Below are 20198 nucleotides of genomic sequence, written 5' to 3' on the forward strand. Positions count from 1 at the left end.
AGGCAACTGATGCCTCCTTGGGGCTCATCCAGACTCCCTTTTGCACTGCGTTTTTCAAGAACAGCTCTGCTCGTCCCAAGACCATGTCCAAGCTGAGTTTTTTGTCCTGCCACTTTCCCCATGGAAAGCCACAGTTTGCTGCTGAATCAGAATAGCAATTTGCAGAAACCCAATCTACTTCATCTACTTTTGAAATACATTTCAACTCCAACTCTGCTCCATCATTCCCTCTCCGAGATGGCTTCAAACCTCAGACTCTGACTTCTGTGGAATAAGGCAACCAATAGCACTCTCTGTTTTGATATATAATTTTTATTAATTTCCACTTTTACCCCCATACCCATTACAGATAGACGAATAAATCAATGACTTAATAAATATTAACAGAATCTTCCAGTCATAATACATCCTTCATATCATTAACAATTACTGTTCTTTTCTTCACAGAAATTGAAACATTCTGCTTGTCCACCCGCTGCATCTCTCAAAGTTTTGAATTGACCTCCAAACCTCCTCAAGCATTCCACTGCTATCACTGTTCTTCTTCTTTTTAACTTTCGCCTTTTCTCTACCCATCCTTCATTTTTCTCATTGGTTCCAGTCTTATATTACAGCATTACATTATTAGGTGTTCATAATTTCATAATTTCACCTTGTATTTACATATTGAGTTAATAAAGTTTATATTTATCCAGTTTTTGTATACTTGTGTTTTATTTCCTCCCTACTGATCATGTATTGAATTATTCAAACCAGTTTCTCCATATATTCCATAAATTTCCCCCATTCTTTGTTGAAAATTTCCTCATCTTGGTTTTTAATTCTCGCTGTTAACTTAGCGATTTCTACATATTCTGTTATTTTACACCTCCACTCTTCTGTTGAAGGGACCTGTTGCTGTTTCCATACCTGCGCCAAAAGTAGTCTGGCACCCGTCGTGGCATATAAGAAGAATTTTTTATCCACCTTTTTAATATCTTCTCTTACCAGTCCTATCAGAAAGGCTTCAGGTCTTTTCTTAAATGTATATTTCAGAATCTTTTTTAACTCATTATAGACTTTTTCCCAATATTCTTTAACTTTCTCACACCTCCACCATGCATGAATAAAATCAGCACTCTCTGTTTTGATTGGAGGAAAGCTTATTCTGGACCCTGTCCTTGTTTCAACAAACTAATTCTGGATCTCTAGAAATGGGGATTTGGTGGGCTGGGAGATGGGGGTTCAAGGTTTTAGTAGCCAGAGCTGCCTCCTCCTTCCCTTCAACTATGATGTGCTCATGCTATGTCTGTACAGTGATACCTTGGTTCTCAAACACCTTAGTTCTCAAACAACTTGGAACCCAAACACTGCAAACTCAGAAGTGTTCTGGTTTGCGAACTTTTTCCAGAAGGCAAACGTGCTCTGTTTTGAGTGTTACGCTGATGTCTGTTTTTGCGATTTATTTTGCATTTTTGTGGCTGTGTAACCCAGTTCAGCTACTGATTGATTGATTGACTGATTGATTGTGTGACTGCAGTACATTGTTTATTGCTTTCATTTTATGGATCAATGGTCCCGTTAGATAGTAAAATTCATGTTAAATTGCTGTTTTAGGGGTTGTTTTTAAAAGTCTGGAACAGATTAATCCATTTTGCATTGCTTTCTATGGGAAAGAGCGCCTTGGTTTTGGAACACTTTGGTTTTGGAACGGACTTCCAGAACGGATTAAGTTTGAGAACCAAGGTACCACTGTATGAGCTCCAACTGTTAAGGTCTCCCCTGTAAGAGTAAGCAACAGTCAAGTAGGTTTTTTGGTTTTCTTTAAGGCACTGTAGAATGGGAACCAGTGTGCCTTGGACCCATGTGTACTGTATTCACGGCCTGATTTATTGTCTCCAGGCACTGCAGCCGCCTGCAAGATATTCCCACACGACGAGGTTGATATTACCCCCATTGTTCTGCCCGGACACTGAGGTCCAGTACCGAGGGCCTTCTGGCGGTTCCCTCGTTGCGAGAAGCCAAGTTGCAGGGAACCAGGCAGAGGGCCTTCTCGGTAGTGGCGCCCGCCCTGTGGAACGCCCTCCCATTAGATGTCAAAGAGAAAAACAGCTACCAGATTTTTAGAAGACATCTGAAGGCAGCCCTGTTTAGGGAGGCTTTTTAATGTTTAATGGATTATTTTATTTTATTTTTATGTTGGAAGCCACCCAGAGTGGTTGGGGAAACCCAGCCAGATGGGCGGGGTATAAATAATAAATTATTATTATTTTACAGATTGCTCCCCCACTTAGGCGATTTTCACTTATGCATGAGGAGCCCCAGAACCATCACATAAATGGGTGTGGGTGGGTGTCTGTATTATGAACGATGCAAGACCAAAGCAGCTTAATGAGTTTAATGGTGAATCACCCAGTTTTGTTGTGGACCCAGGTGGCGCTGTGGGTTAAACCACAGAGTCTAGGGCTTGCTGATCAGAAGGTCGGCGGTTCGAATCTCTGCAACGGGGTGAGCTCCCGTTGCTCGGTCCCAGCTCCTGCCCACCTAACAGTTCGAAAGCACATCAAAGTGCAAGTAGATAAATAGGGACCGCTCCAGCGGGAAGGTAAACAGCATTTCCGTGCGCTGCTCTGGTTCGCCAGAAGCAGCTTTGTCATGCTGGCCACATGACCTGGAAGCTGTCTGCGGACAAACGCTGGCTCCCTCGGCCTATAGAGCGAGATGAGCGTGCAACCCCAGAGTCGGACACGACTGGACCTGATGGTCAGGGGCCCCTTTACCTTTACCTTTAGTTATATATAATGATGATAATCTCAAAATGGAGGCATCCGCTTTTATGGTGGGGACCAACCACAGACATGAGAAAATATCAGAACTGGGAAAATATGGCAAATTGGAGGTAGCAGTAGAAGCTGAGAGGCGAAACTACTGTTGGCAGCCATTTTTAGTACAAAATGGTGCGCTCCATCTTAAGAGCTACAGTCGCCTTCTCACCCTTTATTGGAGAAACTGAAGGCCACAGTTCCAGGCCTGCACTGCAGGACACAACACATCTGTGTCATTATCATCAAGATACAGTCAGGCATTAAAGTAGATACAAAACCGGTAATTCAACTCAAAAAACTTCACCAACCGTCCTGCAATTGTTAGCTTCTAGTAATTGATCAAGAGAAACTATCGGTCACTCTGAAAGCAAAAAATAAAAAATAAAGATGCCAAATGGAATACACTTTGGGTTGCTGCAAAGCTAAATCTAGTTAAATTGTCATGTCCACTGTCCCCTCAACCCCCCCTTTCCCGCTCATAAGAACACAAGACCATAGAATCATAGAACTGTAAAGTTGGAAGGGACCATAAGGGTTACCGTAATCTAGTCTCAACTCCCTGCAATGCAGGAATCTTTTGCCAGAGTCTGATGTGGGGCCTGAGATTAAGAGTCTCATGCTCTACCAACTGAGCTATCCCAACACCTGAGAATCACTACTGAATCAAGCCAGTGGCCCATTTAGTTTAGGAAAGTTCTTAATGTTTCATGTGTTTTTAATATTCTGTCCGGAGCCGCCCAGAGTGGCTGGGGAAACGCAGCCAGATGGGCAGGGTGTAAATAATAAAATTATTGTTATTATTGTTATTATTATTACTCCACCATCTTGTTCTCAGCTGAAAAGTTGTCTGTGGGGAACCAGGGAGCAGAACATGAGCACAAGAACAACACTCGCCCCTCTCAGAGTTTCCAGCAACTGGTAGTCGGAAGCATTGCTGCTTCAACTGCGGAGGCAGAGCATAGCCATCATGACTAATTTATTAAATTTAAATTTATTTAATTTAATTTAATTTAATGTACTATCCTATACCTGCGGGTCTCAGGGAGGTTCACAGGAGAAAATCAGAATATAAAACCACAAAGTACAGAATCAATATAAAAACTACCACCCAATAACAAACACACACCACACACACACATTTTTAAAGGGCATAGGATGTCAATCAAATAATAGCTATCGATAGCCCTTTCCTCCATGAATTTGTCCAATTCTCTTTTTATTTGGTTGGCCAGCGTTGCCTCCCGTGGAAGGGAGTTCCGCAGGTTAACTCTGCCGCTGCGCCCTGACTCCTTCCCGCTTCAGCGCGGACCCAAAGCGACTCAATGTTACCCCGCAGGGCGCGTCCCTTTAACCTTTCCTATCTCTGTGACGAGAACGATCAACAAAAGCAACTCTCCGCGAGGCGGACCAAGCGCGCGATGACGTCACGTTCCAAAATGGGAGCCGCGGCGGCGGCGTGCAAAATGGCGGCGCCCTCGCGACTCAGATCCAAGATGGCGCCGCCCACGGGTGGAGGAGGACCCCGGCTACCAAGATGGCCGCCCTCCTAGCTCCTAGCTGCTGGCGAACCGGCTGCAAGATGGCGGCCCTCGGAAGCGTCCGGTTGGCCCTCGGAGGCGTCCGGCTTTACAACGCTCGGCCGCTGAAGCGGCGGCTCGGAGGGGTTTACCGGCCGGACCCCCAGAACCCTCGCACGCCGGCCTGGCAGCTGACGGCCGCCTACGAAGCGAAGGTGTACGGGCGCCACGGATCAGCCTCCGGGGTCGACCCGGCCGGACTCTGGCCCAGCCCGGAGAAGCTCCGGGAGATGGAGGCCGAGGAGAAGGCCTGGTACCGGCCTCTGAGGGAGATGCAGGAGCGGCTGGACGCCAAGGAGCAGAGAGCCGAAGCCAAGCGGCGGCAGAGGTGAGAGGCTGCGGCCCAGGGCGGCCTCCCCCCCCCCGGGTGGGGTGGGATAATATGGATAATATCGCTTAAGCCTTAGGGATGGAAATGGATCTATCGACGACTGAGTTAATTGATTCATGCGACTTTTTTAAAAAAAATAATCTTTATTGCATATTAAAAATTTACAAAGAAAACATATATTAAACATTACAATCCTCAAAACTAAAAAGGAAAAATACAAAAAGAGTAAAAAAAAATAAAAAGAAAAAAAATGATCAAGTACCCAAAGTTATTCAAAGGATACAAACGGAAATTTGATTATAGTATTCTATACTCTCAGGGACCCAGGTGGCGCTGTGGTTAAACCACTGAGCCTAGGGCTTGCTGATCAGAAGGTCGGCGGTTCGAATCCCTGTGACGGGGTGAGCTCCCGTTGCTTGGTCCCAGCTCCTGCCAACCTAGCAGTTCGAAAGCACGTCAAAATGCAAGTAGATAAATAGGAACCGCTACAGCGGGAAGGTAAACGGCGTTTCCATGTGCTGCTCTGGTTTGCCAGAAGCGGCTTTGTCATGCTGGCCACATGACCTGGAAGCTATACGCCGGCTCCCTCAGCCAATAATGCGAGATGAGCGCCCAACCCCAGAGTCGGTCACGACTGGACCTAATGGTCAGGGGTCCCTTTACCTTTACCTTTTTATTCTATACTCTCAAGCTCCCAGAAAGAAATTATACTTATACTCCATCTTTTCTTTCTTTGCAGTCACTTTCTGCAAACAAAATAAAAAAATTCCTTCCAGCAGCACCTTAAAGACCAACTAAGTTTTTATTTAGTTATGAAAACTTAGTTGGTCTTTAAGGTGCTGCTGGAAGGAATTTTTTTATTTTGTTTCGACTACGTCAGACCAACACGGCTACCTACCTGTAACTAGAACTTTCTGCAAAGACATGATTCATGCGACTTATGCCAGGCTGTTTTTGTTTGTTTGTTCTTTTTTATTATGTTTTTTTTATAATTTCTTTTCTGTTTTACATTTTAGAATATTCATTTAAACCACCTTAACATATCAATGACTTCCCTTCCTCTCTTTCCATGGTTCATTTACAAAACATAAATCCCTGCATATTTTATATACGGTAATCATCCATCAAAACTTATTTACGCTGCTGAATTTGTCTTAATTCTGCCCACGTTTTCAAATAAACACGGCTTTCCTCCATATATCCTATTACATTATTGCTCTTTGTTGCTTTGTAAATGCCGCTTTGGGATTCATTTGGGTGAAAAGCAGCATAGAAATGCAATAAATCAAGAGCAGCGAGCTGCCTGCGAGGGTTGGACTAGATGACCCTTGGGGGTCCCTTCCCAAGTCTGCAATTATAGGATTCTGTGAACCTTTGGCAGGATAGGAATACAGTCAAACCTTGGTTTACGCCTACCTCGGTGAGTGACCGCTTCGGCAGGCGACCGCCACGGACCCGGAAATGTTTACATCCGGGTTCCGCGGCGTTGAATGCGCAGACATGATCTGCGCAGCACGTGCGTGCACAGAAGCGTGCCTTCGGCGAGCGGCCGCCTCCGCGGAATGGATTGCGGTTGCAAACTGAGGTACCACTGTAGAACAAGTAGAGGTGTCTGTATTTTCACATATGAGAGAGTAGGAGGGAGAAGATGGGTCATATAGGATGGCTTGTATTGTATCCGGTCACCAGAATTGGTGAAGGCATGAGAGAGGGCCAGTGCAAAAAAATGCAAAAGTACAGGTGACTGCACACATGCTACAAAAGCTATTGTATATATACAATAGAGGAAAAGGAGAGGGAGAGAGCGTCACAATTTTTTATCATACTTAGGGTTGCCATTTTCCCCAAAGTGAAAATCAGGACAAAATTGTTGAGCTTGCTTTGGGGTGTGGGGCATCAAAGTTTTCAAAGATGGGTGCCATTTCGCCGACCTAAAATCCGGATGTATGGCAGCCCAGTTATGCATTATCTTGTTCCAAAAAGATTGCAGAAAGCTGGGTATATTAGCGCTATTGCTAAAGTATCCTCCAGGTTACTAAAGCTGACACAAATGGAAGTAGCCCAGGAGGGTGTCTCAAACTTAAGTGGCTAGACTAGAGAGCAATAGGTAAGATTTGATATTGTAACGCACATGGGCGGGGAATAATATGAAATGCGCCTTCTAAGAACTGGTTATTGTAGGTAAGAAGAGGAACAGTATATCCTTATTTACACAGGGCACCGCTGCTTACCTTTCTGTAAGGTGTCTTGGCAGTCAGTAAACAAAAATGTCCTTTTGGAAAGACATGAATTGTATGCTGAGGATATGGGTCTCTGGTTTCTCACAATGATTTGTTGTTTAGTCGTGTCCGACTCTTCGTGACCCCATGGACCATAGCATGCCAGGCACTCCTGTCTTGCACCGCCTCCCGCAGTTTGGTCAGACTCATGTTCGTAGCTTCGAGAACACTGTCCAACCAGCTCGTCCTCTGTCGTCCCCTTCTCCTTGTGCCCTCAATCTTTCCCAACATCAGGGTCTTTTCCAGGGAGTCTTCTCTTCTCATGATGTGGCCAAAGTATTGGAGCCTCAGCTTCACGATCTGTCCTTCCAGTGAGCACTCAGGGCTGATTTCCTTCAGAATGGATAGGTTTGATCTTCTTGCAGTCCATGGGACTCTCAAGAGTCTCCTCCAGCACCACAATTCAAAAGCATCAATTCTTCGGCGATCAGCCTTCTTTATGGTCCAGCTCTCACTTCCATACATCACTACTGGGAAAACCATAGCTTTAACTATACAGACCTTTGTAGGCAAGGTGATGTCTCTGCTTTTTAAGATGCTCTCACAATGATAGCCAACAGGAAATCTGATGTGGAAGATACCACCCAGGCCACCTTTTAACTGCAAGGTGACACCAGCCTTCTGCCTGCCTGCTCCTTTTGGCTGTGTCAAAAGTGGAGACAAAGGGCATTGCAAAAGACAAGACACTCAAAGTACCGTATGCTGGGCCAGATATATTGTTGGTGTAGCCTTCAGCTGGTGGTAATTTTGCTTTCTGAATTCAATTCTGATGACATTTAGAAGGAAAAGATTGATTTTGCCCACCTCCCTCAGTTGTTTCCTAATTATGCAGGTGACTTGTACCGTAGGCTGGCTTCAACAATTGCACTTGCCCTAGCAAATATGGCATTGTCTCCTCTTGAGCACTGAGCAACAAGCCTTCCTCCCAACTTTGGTGTGCAGGGATCATCCTGGCAACTTCATGGCAAGTCCTATCCCTTACTAACGTTGAAAGGGAGGCTGGAGGTGCTAAGCCAGGGGACCCCAAACTAAGGCCCAGGGGCCGGATGCGACCCACATGAGCCAATTGTGTGGCCCCCCGACGGCCCCTGCCACTCCCCGCTCTTATCGGCACGGCATGGTGCGGTTGCCCATCTCCAGGTTGGCGCAGCGCCAGAAATAGCTTGTGCACATGCATGGGGGAACACGCTCCCATATGCATGCACACAAGCTATTTCTGGTGCCACGCCGACCCAGAAGTGCACTGGAAATGACGTCTGCGCATGCGCAGAAGCCATTTCCGGTGCTGCGCCACACCAGAAAAAGTGAGTGCACGTGTGTATGGGAGCATGTCCCCCTGCCCTTTGGCCCGCTGCGCGATCAGCGCTGAAGGAACTGGCCCGAAGCCGGGTAAGTTTGGGGACCCCTGTGCTAAGCCCTTTCAGCATCTTAGTCCTACAAGGGTTAACCCAGCAAGCCCCCATCCTTTTCAGCTTGGTGGGAAGAGCTTCTGTGGCCGCACTCTGAGCTTAGCATACCGGTAGCAGCTCTGACCCCATAGCTTACTCAAGTCAAAATACTCCCTGCCAGTCTGCATGAAGGGTAGAGGGAACTTCATTTGCCGTTGGGTAGAGGCACTTTTTTCCATCAAGCCAGCAGAGGGGAAGGCTCTGATGACCACAGATTTTGTCTTCACTTGCAACGCTGGCCAAAAATTGTAGATCCTTGGCTTTTAGGCTGGTTCCACATTCTCACTCACTGTGATAAGTATGCTGCTGCCCTCTGGTGAGCATTTTGAGTCTTAGCTGCTGCTACCTTGACCTTGGGGAAGGAGGTGGGAATTGTCCTCACAGTGGCCGCAAGATGATCCCCTCTACTCCAAGGCTGAGGTCCTTTGGGCGCTGAATTGCAAATCCACTTGGGGCATCTGGGCAATGCAGGTTGAAACAGAGAACAACTTATCTTCCTTTCCATTGGAGGCCTGAGGCCAAGAAACATCATCTTGGTGATTACCAGGGCCAGTCAGAATTAAGGACATCTGCTGGAGTAATTCTCTCCCTCCAAAGGCAAACCTTTGGACCCATTTGAGATGGGAATTGGAGACTGTATTTCAGTGGTTCTGTTCCAACAGGTGGACTGGTTCCAGAAAGTGGTGCTGGGGAACTGTTGCTCTGCCATGGCACTGGTAGTATGAAGTTCTGCCAGAGTTTATATCTCACCCTCTCCCAAATGCTCTTTAACGTTTATGTTATGCTGCTGAGTGAGGATTTAGGACTGGCTGTCATCCTTTTGACTGAATTCAGGTAGGATAGCGGAAGTTCTGAACAATGATCTAATGTCAGCGGGTAAGGGCTAAAAATTGACTCACAATCCAGGTAAATTGACAGTCCCATTGGTAGGTGGCTTATCTGAACAGGGAGGTAACAGTCAACCTGTTGCACTCTTGGTTAAGGGCCAGTTTGCCCCATGGAGTGCTGTTGTATATGGTGCTCACACTAAATGCACAGGTGGCACATGCGACGTAATGCACATTCGCCTGGCACCACCTGCAGTCCCTTCCGGATAGAGAGGCTGGCCACTAGTAACAATTTATGTTGCCTTTTAAGACTCCTCCAAAATTTCAGCTGGTGCAAAGAACACGGCAGCTAGACTCCCTGGAAGCAGAGTCAGTCAGAATCCCTCTCAATTATTTTCAAACAGGATTCTGGTCCATTTCTGGGGTCAACTCAAAAGTGCTGATTTTAACCTATAAAGTCTTGTTAGGTTTGGGACCTGGGTATTGAAACAGCAGTAACAACAACCTGCTCTGTACGAATATTGCCCAAACATTAAGATCATCCTCAAGAGGTTCTCCTCCAGTTGCCTCTGCCTTTGCACATATGGTGACTGGGAAAGAGCCTTATTTATTGAGGTGTTCCAACCTTGTAATGCTGTCCCAGGATGTCTCACCTGGTGCCTACCTTGTCTGGGTTAAAACTATTCTAGTTGTCAGGGTGTGGGTGTGGGTGTGTGGTCACATTGACATACTTCTTGCTGTTGCTTCTGCTGCTTTATTGTGCCCTTATTACTGAGTTATTTGTATTTTCATTTTTTAAACTTACTGCTTTCAGAGTTTTTTCAATTGAAATGTGAGGCTTAAGTCATTTTAAATCAAAGAGTGTGGCATGTCTTGAAGTATTCAAAGGGAGTCTGTATCTCTTTTTTCCAGCTTGCTGGGGAGTCTGCGGGTGTTTGATGTCCCATTTTTTTGCTCTCTTCACAGAGAGGAGCACATTGCTGCCCAAATGGCCAAGATGCCAGAGATGATTGCAAACTGGTTGCGGGGAAAGGAGGAGCGCAAGGCCAAAGAGCGTGAAGAGAAGGAGCGGCGGGAGAAGCTGCTGGCTGAAGCCCGTGAGCGCTTTGGTTACAACCTGGATCACCGCAGTGCTGAGTTCCAAGAGATGATGCAAGAGATGGAGAAGGCTAGAAAGAAGGAAGCAAAGCTGCAGAAGAAGCAGCGGAGAGAGGAGGCTCTGGCCAAGAAAGCAATGCAAAGAGCACCTGATGCCTCACTCCCAGACAAAGAAGGGGAGGTGGTTGCAGCAGAGGCATCACATCAGGTCACATAGTCTGTTGGGGCTCTGAAAGTGCAGACTCTGTACTGTGCATTGAGTTAACCTGGTGCAGAGGCCCAGCAAGCACATTTCTTGCAACCCTTGATCCTGCCTGAAGGTCATTTTCCAGCTCTCTGACCACCGATGAGAGAATATTCGTACCTTTGCTGCTAATGCATCTGAATTCCTTGTTGGTGGGTCCTGAGGGTGATGATGTCAAACTTTGACTTATATCTTTCCAGTGCAGTAAACTACCCTCACTTACCAGCTGGCTGATGTGTTGTGTGCAGTTACAGACAAATAAATGTACGTGGTATTTTTAACCTTGGTTTTCTTATATTTTAAATTTAACAGTCTAATAACAGGAGAAAGAGCCCCAAACCTGCCAAGCCCAGCATGTCGTCTGTTTGTATTTTGCCCTTCCTTCAAGGAGCACAGAGTGTTATCCTCACAACAAAGCTGGAGATGTGGGCCAACCTGTGGTTTCTTCCAAGGCCACTCTGTGACCTTCATGGCTAGGCAGGGACTTGATGCTCTGGGTCTTTGTTTAAACCCAATTCCAGCTCCTGTGCCACTCTGTGTTTTGATTAGTTGCTGTGTGTCCACCTTTTGAAGGGAGGCAAGAAAGTTGGCACTTCTTATGGGGCAAACGTGTCCTGCTACAAGCACACACAAGCTTCAGTTGTCAATAGAACAAGTGAAGTTAGGGCTTCTCCCCATTTTATTTTAGCAACTACTTTAAATGGCACTTGTGTGTTTATATATAGTACCAGGGTATTGATGAGCAACAAGTCACAGTGATTTTCTTCAGTGTCTAAAAAACCATAAAGCAGGCAACAGGGTTTGACATTATTTGAACCTCCATATAAATAGGTGATGTGAAACATCAGGTATTTCTGACAGCCCCAGCTTGCCAATGAGCACTAATAATTTATTAATTGCTTTATTCGCATATTTTGACACCCAGTCACTCCAGACCCCAATAAACAGCTTGTGGGATTTGACATCAGCTGGGCCCTGCAGTGCTATGAACTATCACCAAATGTGCAAACTTAATGGGTTCTGCTTCATTTTGTGTTGGGTAAGTCTTGTTTCAAATAGGATCTGTTTAGCTCCCGAGCTCTTGTTGTGGAGTCCGCAACTGTACTCAGTTTGATGTGATTATGTTTCAACAGGCAGGAGCAAATCCCACTCGGAACTTTTCGGTCAGACCTCTGCTGAAACCAGGGACAATTTACATGAACAGCTGGGAAAGGACTGATACGACTGCAAACCTCTGTCTGCAGAGAAGCGGAGGGTGTATTGTCATGTACAGCTATAGCAGTAGCATCAACAGTATCCTGTAAAAAGAGGCAGTAGGCTGCCCTCTCCACTCCAAACTGTTTAGCTGGAAAAGTCTATAGGTGGGTCCCTTTTCCACAATGGACAGCCCAAGAGACGTTTGTAGCATGGTGATTGCTTCCCTCTAGTGGGACAATTGTAGATTCAGATCTATCGGACTTCCATTTTCGAAACAGCCTCCATTGGGAGGTGATCCCAAATGAATGAACAGAAAGCAGGGGAAATGAAAGTGATACAGGCCTTTTTAAACTACAGCCCTAGCATGCTTAGCTAGAGTAAGTCTTAAAGAACTTGTAGGAAATTCTTAATAGACATTCAGAAGAGGTTCTAATTTTTAAAAAGTTCATTCCTTCCTAAAAGTCTTTCAGAACTTTATTGGGCAGCTAGAATTGAAAGGGGGGGACAGGTACACATAAGATCATCTAAAAGTACATGGAGGGATACATACATATGTTCAGCTCTGTCTCAGTTTCTCCCATGACAAATTTGAGCTCCCATGACAAATTTGAGAGTGATCACCACGTGGTCATCTATATACAGTTGTGAACTAACCTCCAGCTTTTTCTTCTTTACATCGACCAGTTAAACCGCTCCTCCTTTTGGGGGCTGATAAAACAAATACCTTACACTTTAACCCTGGATTTTTGTTAAATTAAAGCAAAACACCTTATATAAATTATTTTTTTATTTTACATACATTTGTCATAATTATTTAATCACCCAGTGCTGGCACCAAAATTTCTACATAAAGTTTTAAAGTCCAAACTAGGTTAATAATTATTTTTTTAATAAAAAAAATCTCCCACTCTTCCCCATCCAGTTAGTAGTAGTGACAGGATTTTGTATGTGTGCGGTTCTTTTTTTTTTTGGTTAGCATTTTGCTTCGGTCGACTCCCATGGGTTGTCTACTTTTTGCATATTTTCATTTTTTTTAACATCAGCTCTCAAAGCAACACCCCCCCCCCCAACTGAGTGCCCAAGTCATAGGCCCACCAGTGTTAACTTATCTACACACGATCATGCAAGATGTGGGAAGTTTCTTAACTGCAATGTGTATGCAATTAATGGAAAGCAGGAGGGCGATGCAAAAATTCTTGTAAGGAAAGAGGGATGACAAGAGATGAAACAGTTGCAAACCTTGCAGGGCTTTCTCAAGCACAGGTCCGACCTGTGCTCCTGTGAGTATGGGACAGAGTTGGTCACGGATCACAAGGGGAATTTGGGGAAAGTGCCACGTTCTGGACTAAGGTACAAATCACAAGCCTGCCCAAAGAGAAGGGACAGAGACACATTGTGCATTTTTTTAAAAAAAAGGAACACACTATCCTGTTTCTATGGAGCATAGCACATAAGGCAGAGAATAGCTAAGGCAAGGCCTGTCGTTCTAGACGTTTACTCTGCAACACAGATGAGTTAATTTCATGCCAGTCCTCTTTAACATCTACTCTTAACAAGGACGACACTGTTTGCAACCCTTCTTTTGTTCTTAGCAGCACCCCTGCATTTTCCATGAGATGAGGGTATGGTGAAATAGTTTAGCTGCTACAGCATAAGCTTCAGTACATTCACATTCTATCTCAGGGGTAGGCCTGGGCTGTTCCAAGTTAGGGCAAGGCTCCCTACCACAAAGCACAGGACTGTTCTTTATCCAGTTGAAGTAGCATTTTAGAACCATGCAATTGTAGGGTTGGAAGGGACCACCGAGGCTCATCTCATCCAACCCCCTGCAATGCAGGAATCTCAGCTAAAGCATCCATGGCAGATGGCCATCCAACCTCTGCTTAAAAGCCCTCAAGGAAGGCAAGTCCACCACCTCTCGTGGGAGTCTGTTTCACTGTCAAACAGCTCTTACTGTCAGATATTACTTCCTGATATTTAATCAGATCTCCTTTTCGTAACTCGAATCCATTGGTTCAAGACCCAACCCCTCCAGAGCAGGAGAAAAGGAGCTTGCTGTATTGAGCCTCAATCTTCCCTAACCTGGCTCATAAAATGGGGTGTGCAGGTGCCCAATATTTTATAAGTATGTTGAAAACAACCTGTAGGATCAGGCCAATGACTCATCTAGTCCAGCATCCTGTTCTCACAGTGGCCAGTCATGCTTGTAGGAAACCCGCAAGCAGAATTCAAGCACAGAAACACTCCCCCCGCCTGTTAGTGATGTGTTGCTACATTTGATTTAATGCATTCTCTCCACGAAAATAGGAGATAAGAGTGTAGGCAAGGAGTGGAGAAGAGAGCCAATGAGAGTAGCAAGAGAATAAGTTAGCATGCCACTGCCTCCGTCCACAGCAAAGAATTTTCCACGAGATCCATCTGTAGATAAATGGTGACCATGCAAAAGGGATGCATGAAACTGTAGCCGCTTTTATGCTCTGCCTCCACGCATGCAAATTTATTTTTTTAAAATATTTTGCCACGTGTGCTCATGATATGAGCAACACTAAATCACGTGGATCCTCTCACATGGGTTTAACACGCATCTCTAATAAGCAACCCTGAGTAAAAAGTATGGCAGAAGAGTTCTGAGTAGACAGGGTTACCAGTACGGATGTGGTCTCCCCCCTCCTACAGAACAAATAAGTGCTACCTACTGTAGAAAAAAATAAGAACGCAAAGTGGTTGCGTTCTTATTCCCCATCTCGGTGAATCCGTAGAACTCATCACTAGAGGCCAATTCAATAACCACATTGAAAGGAAGACAATTTCGGATGGTAGGCCCATCGGCTGCTTTTAACCAGGATGATCAGCAATGAACATATATACGCATGGACAGCACTGAAACTTAAATGATAGAAGAGATCGCATTGCCCTGCAGCTGTTTCCAAAGTACCACGGTCCAGTTATTACATGAGGTGGTTTCACTTAAAATATTTACCCACCCTTGTGTAGGACATGAATGACTGGCTGTTACCCTGCTTCAAGAAACTGCTAAAATCACCACCTTATTCCTTTCCAACATTTGAAAACTTTGTCCTTAAATGGAGAACGATCAAATCAGTACCAAAAAGTTGAAGGCCACAGCAGAATGTTGAGATAAACCCAGTTTCTAGCCAAAGCTGGAAGTCTTTGCTAGGCGACTGAAACTTTCAGGTTCAACACCAATGTGAAATGAAATGATGCAGGCTCCAGGGTGCTGTGGCTTGCTGAGTTAAAAGATCAGGGACCAAGAAGGCAAGAGGATTAGGGTTTGCCAACGAAAAAGGAGACAGTAAACCAAAAAGAGTACTACATCCAGAATGCGGTACTACATCCAGTACTACAACTAATCCAGAATGCGGCAGCTAGACTGGTGACTGGGAGCGGCCGCCGAGATCACATAACACCGGTCCTAAAAGACCTACATTGGCTCCCAGTACGTTTCCGAGCACAATTCAAAGTGTTGGTGTTGACCTTTAAAGCCCTAAACGGCCTCGGTCCGGTATACCTGAAGGAGCGTCTCCACCCCCATCGTTCTGCCCGGACACTGAGGTCCAGCTCCGAGGGCCTTCTGGCGGTTCCCTCATTACGAGAAGCCAAGTTACAGGGAACCAGGCAGAGGGCCTTCTCGGTAGTGGCACCCACCCTGTGGAATGCCCTCCCACTAGAGGTCAAAGAGAACAATTACCAGACCTTTAGAAGGCATCTCAAGGCAGCCCTGTTTAGGGAAGCTTTTAATGTTTGATGGATTTCTGTATTTTAGAATTTCGTTTTTTTTGGAAGCCGCCCAGAGTGGCTGGGGGAACCCGGCCAGATGGGCGGGGTATAAATAATAAATTATTATTATTATTATTATTATTATTATTACATCTTCAGGTTATTTCCAAGTATTGATTAGATTGTTGGAGGAGGGGGGAGATCTTAACCTTCATTTGTAGGACCTTGAGAGAGGAGGCTGATTAATGAAGATGAGATCCTCCTTTCAGCTTCATTGATTAGCAAGCAATTATTTCCCCAGCTACTCCCTGGTCTTGGAAGTCAAAATTCTGATGGGTAAAGCCTTGTCCATTCCCACACACCAAGTATCAAGCACTAGATTGGTAGCCAAGCAGCACAGCAGGTGACGACAACACATTCCTTCCAAACGCACCCACCCGAGGAAGGAGGGATCATCTCAAGACCTTGTACTTTGACAGGTTCCTTCTTTGGTCTAGGTGCTCCTGAGAGCAACAGTTCACCTCCTCTTTCGAGACAGAAGGCAGGAAACACACCATCCCCTAGGAAGGGCTGTCTCCAACTGCACCGTTTTCTTCCTGTCCAGCCTTGAGTTTGGACAATACAGCATGTATCCGGAAGAGAGTGCGCGACTCCATTGAATAATTCTTGTAGTTGTTCCTGTTGGGAGAGGCAATCAGCAGGTGTTATATCCTGGAATGTGTTTATTCTGCTCATTGTATTTAACAGCATCCCAAGAAGGTATGTGGGGGTTTTTTAAAGCATCTCAGGAGCCAACCAATGAAATGACGGTAATTTGGATTAGGGATCATATGGGATCAAAGATCTGGCTCGGTACGAAGCAGCTTCATGTTCTGCCTTACTGGTTCTAAGATCTTATTGCCCGGAATGCAGTTTCAATGGTTGGATTGGGGGAAAGGCTGAGTGGCTGAACTGGCAACCTTTATTCCTTAACCTCCATAGGGTTAATAAATCTTATGGGTACATTACAGGGTAGCAAGAGCTTCCGGGGAAGCTTTTGCTCTTCCTTAAAGTCAAGCATTGTGGAATAAAGCAGGGGCTCACTTACTTCGCCCGACGAAGCAGTTGCACAGCCTCCTCATTACGGCCTTGTGCCACATAGAGGAGACTCAACTCCAGGAGTGCGTTTGGTACCAAGTAGTGATCATACCGGATCCTCTTCTCACTGCAGACAGGGAAGCAAACGTGCATGGAAAGCGGCTGGGTTTAGGGTGAAGGTCTACTTGGTCTTGACTTATTTGATTTATTGAATTTATATACTGCCCTATACCCGGGGGTCTCAGGGCGGTTCACAGAATAAATTCAAGATATACCGTGTTTCTCATATTTTAAGGCATCCCTACAAAATAAGGCATGGCAGGATTTTCCTGAGGTGGAAAAATATAAGGCATACCTCGAAAATAAGCCATACTGGGTGGTGGGAGCAGGTCTGTGGCAAAGAAGGGTTGCTGCTGCCGCGTTAATCCCGGGACCTGGCTGCAGCGTCAGCGCGCGCAGCCCCAGGACCTGGCTGCAGCCTTTGCGTGCCGCGCGCGCAGCCCCAGAACCTGGCTGCAGCCTTTGCCTGCCGCGCGCGAAGACCCGGTGGGAGCAGGTCTGTGGTCTGTACAGATACTGGTACCGGTACTTAATTAAAAAATAAGACATCCCTTGAAAATAAGCCACAGTGGTTTTTTTCCCAGGAAAAAATAAATATAAGACATGTCTTATAATATGAGAAACACGGTAAAACCACAAAATACATAATAAAAATAAAAAAACAATAGCCCCCTCCCAAATAAAGACGATTTTAAAAGGGCATGGGGTGTAAATCAGTCCAACCAAAGGCCTGGTTAAAAAGGAATGTTTTTGCCTGGTGCCTAAGGGTGTATAATGAAAGCGCCAGGCGAACTTCCCTGGGGAGAGTATTCCACAGACGGGGAGCCACTGCAGAGAAGGCCCCATTCTTGTATTGCCACTCTCCACACCTCTAGAGGCAGAGGCACATGAAGGAAGGCCTCATAAGATGTGAACTCAGGGTCTGGGTAGGTTGATATGGAAAGAGGTATTGGAATGGAATGAACATACAGTATATGAACTAATAAGAGGTGGAACACAAATGGGAACCAGATTGTTGTGTTTGCAGAGGATTCTAGGTAGAATGGGAAGCAGCTTACTCCTTCAGAAGCATCTAATTACTTTCAACCATCTAAAGCAGGCATCCCCAAACTTCGGCCCTCCAGATGTTTTGGACTACAATTCCCATTATCCCTGACCACTGGGTCCTGTTAGCTAGGGATCATGGGAGTTGTAGGCCAAAACATCTGGAGGGCCACAGTTTGGGGATGCCTGATCTAAAGGGTGAGGCCTGAGGAAAGGAGGCATGAAGCCCTCTTTCTGTGCCATGCACAGTGATCCTTACCTTGGGGGAAGCCCAACTCATTCTAAAAAAAAAAATCCCATCTCCTCCTCCAAATAGACTCTTGGGAATCTCACCTGCCATGGACAGCACTGAAGCAAGCCTCTGCTTCAGCCGAACTGTGCAAGTGCTTGAGGACCAGGCCTTTGAGAAGTAGCACCAGACACCGGTCGTCCACCTGGTACTCACTGGCTGAAGGTAATGGGGAAGAATAGGAAGAAAAACGGCAAAAAGAGGGGTGAACCGGGCTAAGCAGTTGCTGTCCCCAGCTCCATACTTGAGCAGCAGTTGGCAGTTCATATACATTCAGATTATTGGTCCAGCAGACACTTCCTTTGTTCTCAACCCTACAACTAGGCAGGGAAGCTTAGTGTTTCCCCGCTTACATGAATTTCCCTGCCCAGTTGGACATAAAATTCACACAGAAACAGAGGCTCTTTGTTAAATCTCGCTTGAAAACATCTCAGGGGCTGTGAGAAGACCGAAGGAGAATAATAATAGAACTGTTTGGAAAATATCTGGACTATGTTGGACTATAATGATTGAAAAGGATTTGGAATTTTGATTAGAAAGGCAGTATTTATCGATGTATAGAATCCTCAGAATTTGAAGCATGGGAAGTCAAGAAATTTTATAATTTGGCATAATATTGGGATTAATGGATATGCACTTGTATAATTTGGAATAATTGGTATGATATGATTGGTTTGTAAGTGAAAAATTTAATAAAAATTGTTTTTTTTAAAAAAAATCCCTGCCCAGTTTACTTGTGACAGACACTTTGTTAAAAAAAAAAATACAGGCCAGAAAAGGAATACACAAAGGTATCTGTTGCCAGCTACCGTTCAGGGAAGAAAGCTCCAGATATTATTTCCAGGGATCAAGGAATTGTAACTTTGAAGTACAGTACAAAATTTTGTGACCTTGCCTTCTCATGGTTTCAGAGAAATTCTGCCAAGTTACTGACAAGGATTTGAGAACTAAAAGAGGTTATCAATATTTCCCAAACTTTTAGCATGCCATTTCATCCCTGGAATCAGCTAGACTGGTACAGTAAAGAAAAAGCAATTTCTCTATGTTGTATGTGCAATATGGGACGCGGGTGGCGCTGTGGGTTAAACCACAGAGCCTAGGGCTTGTCGATCAGAAGGTTGGTGGTTCGAATCCCCGCAACGGGGTGAGCTCCCGTTGCTCTGTCCCTGCTCTTGCCAACCTAGCAGTTCGAAAGCATGAAGTGCAAGTAGATAAATAGGTACTGCTCCGGTGGGAAGGTAAACGGCGTTTTCATGCGCTGCTCTGGTTCACCAGAAGCGACTTAGTCATGCTGGCTGCGGACAAATGCCGGCCCCCTCGGCCAGTAAAGCGAGATGAACGCCGCGACCCCAGAGTCGTCCACGACTGGACCTAACGGTCAGGGGTCCCTTTACCTTTATGTGTGATATATAACATTGTGCCACCAGATGGCAATGTGGAGTCCTGTTTTTCTCTGCCTGTTTTTCCTGTTTAAATTTACAATGCTTTTCCTGTTTAAATTTACAACTCCCGTGATCCCTAGCTAACAGGACCAGTGGTCAGGGATGATGGGAAGTTTGGGGCCGAACTTTGGGGATGCCTGGTCTAGATTCAGCCCCTGTCTACCTTGCCCCAAAATCCTATTACTACTTATATCATTTACTCCTCTAAATATTATGCCTAGATATTAGGATATGCAACTTCTATTTTTTTGCATGCATTCCAGAACATAATTTGCTATTCTAGCAGCTTTGCATGCCCACCCATACTTTGCCACTTTCGTGAAACCAGTGTGTTACCTGGTGCTTTCTGTAGCAGCTTCTCAGCCTGTGTCAGAGTCTCTAGAGTCCCCTTGAGCAGTTCCTGGCGCTTGCCCAGGACGGTGAATCCATTCCACATATACATCATCTCCTGGGAGGGAAAAGCACAGGTAGGGCATGGTGATGATAGCAGGAATTTGGGGCGGAGGTGGAGAGAGGGGAGAGAGAAGAGACAGAGCCTGCAGCACCTCCTTTCTCGTCAAACTATTTTTGCCAGCCCAGGGGAAGCAGACAAAAGCTTCTTGCCTCTTGAGACTCATACATGCATCTCTTGTGTGCAACTAGATGCACACAAATGGACGGGTGTGGGAGGACACAATGTTCCTCGGATGTGAGAGGTAGCAAATACAGTGGAACCTCGGTTTATGAACACCTCGGTTTATGAA

The 20198-nt window shown here is 45.5% G+C and overlaps 2 protein-coding genes across 6 annotated transcripts in view; one reads left to right on the plus strand and one right to left on the minus strand.

Annotated features, from left to right (window-relative positions):
* Positions 1-4301: 4301 nt before the first annotated feature.
* Positions 4302-13154, plus strand: GADD45GIP1 (GADD45G interacting protein 1). 2 transcript variants are annotated; one of them, XR_004691367.2, is made up of 3 exons: positions 4302-4709; positions 10233-10872; positions 11742-13154. XR_004691367.2 is itself a non-coding variant. In XM_035097030.2 (2 exons), exons 1-2 carry the CDS (start codon positions 4339-4341, stop codon positions 10579-10581), a joined length of 720 nt encoding a protein of 239 aa, XP_034952921.1. In that variant the 5' UTR covers positions 4302-4338; the 3' UTR covers positions 10582-10887. The 2 variants fall into 2 exon arrangements, 1 of the variants encoding a protein (XP_034952921.1); XM_035097030.2 differs by lacking the exon at positions 11742-13154 and having other exon boundaries at positions 10233-10887.
* The window catches only part of LOC118097872 (tetratricopeptide repeat protein 39A), a 37592-nt gene continuing 30115 nt past the window's right edge, over positions 12722-20198 (minus strand). For 3 of the 4 annotated variants that reach the window (XM_035141157.2, XM_035141158.2, XM_035141159.2), the window contains exons 15-18: positions 19792-19903; positions 18058-18172; positions 16631-16747; positions 12722-16221 (exon numbers count right to left, since the gene is read on the minus strand). In XM_035141157.2, coding sequence (XP_034997048.1) covers positions 16104-16221; positions 16631-16747; positions 18058-18172; positions 19792-19903 — 462 coding nt within the window. In that variant the 3' untranslated portion in view covers positions 12722-16103. The remainder of the gene's footprint in view (positions 16222-16630; positions 16748-18057; positions 18173-19791; positions 19904-20198) is intronic. The other variant, XR_009556857.1, reaches the window with a different exon arrangement.

Source organism: Zootoca vivipara, chromosome 16 (genome assembly GCF_963506605.1).
Source record: "Zootoca vivipara chromosome 16, rZooViv1.1, whole genome shotgun sequence".
In the NCBI taxonomy this organism is placed as follows: domain Eukaryota; kingdom Metazoa; phylum Chordata; class Lepidosauria; order Squamata; family Lacertidae; genus Zootoca; species Zootoca vivipara.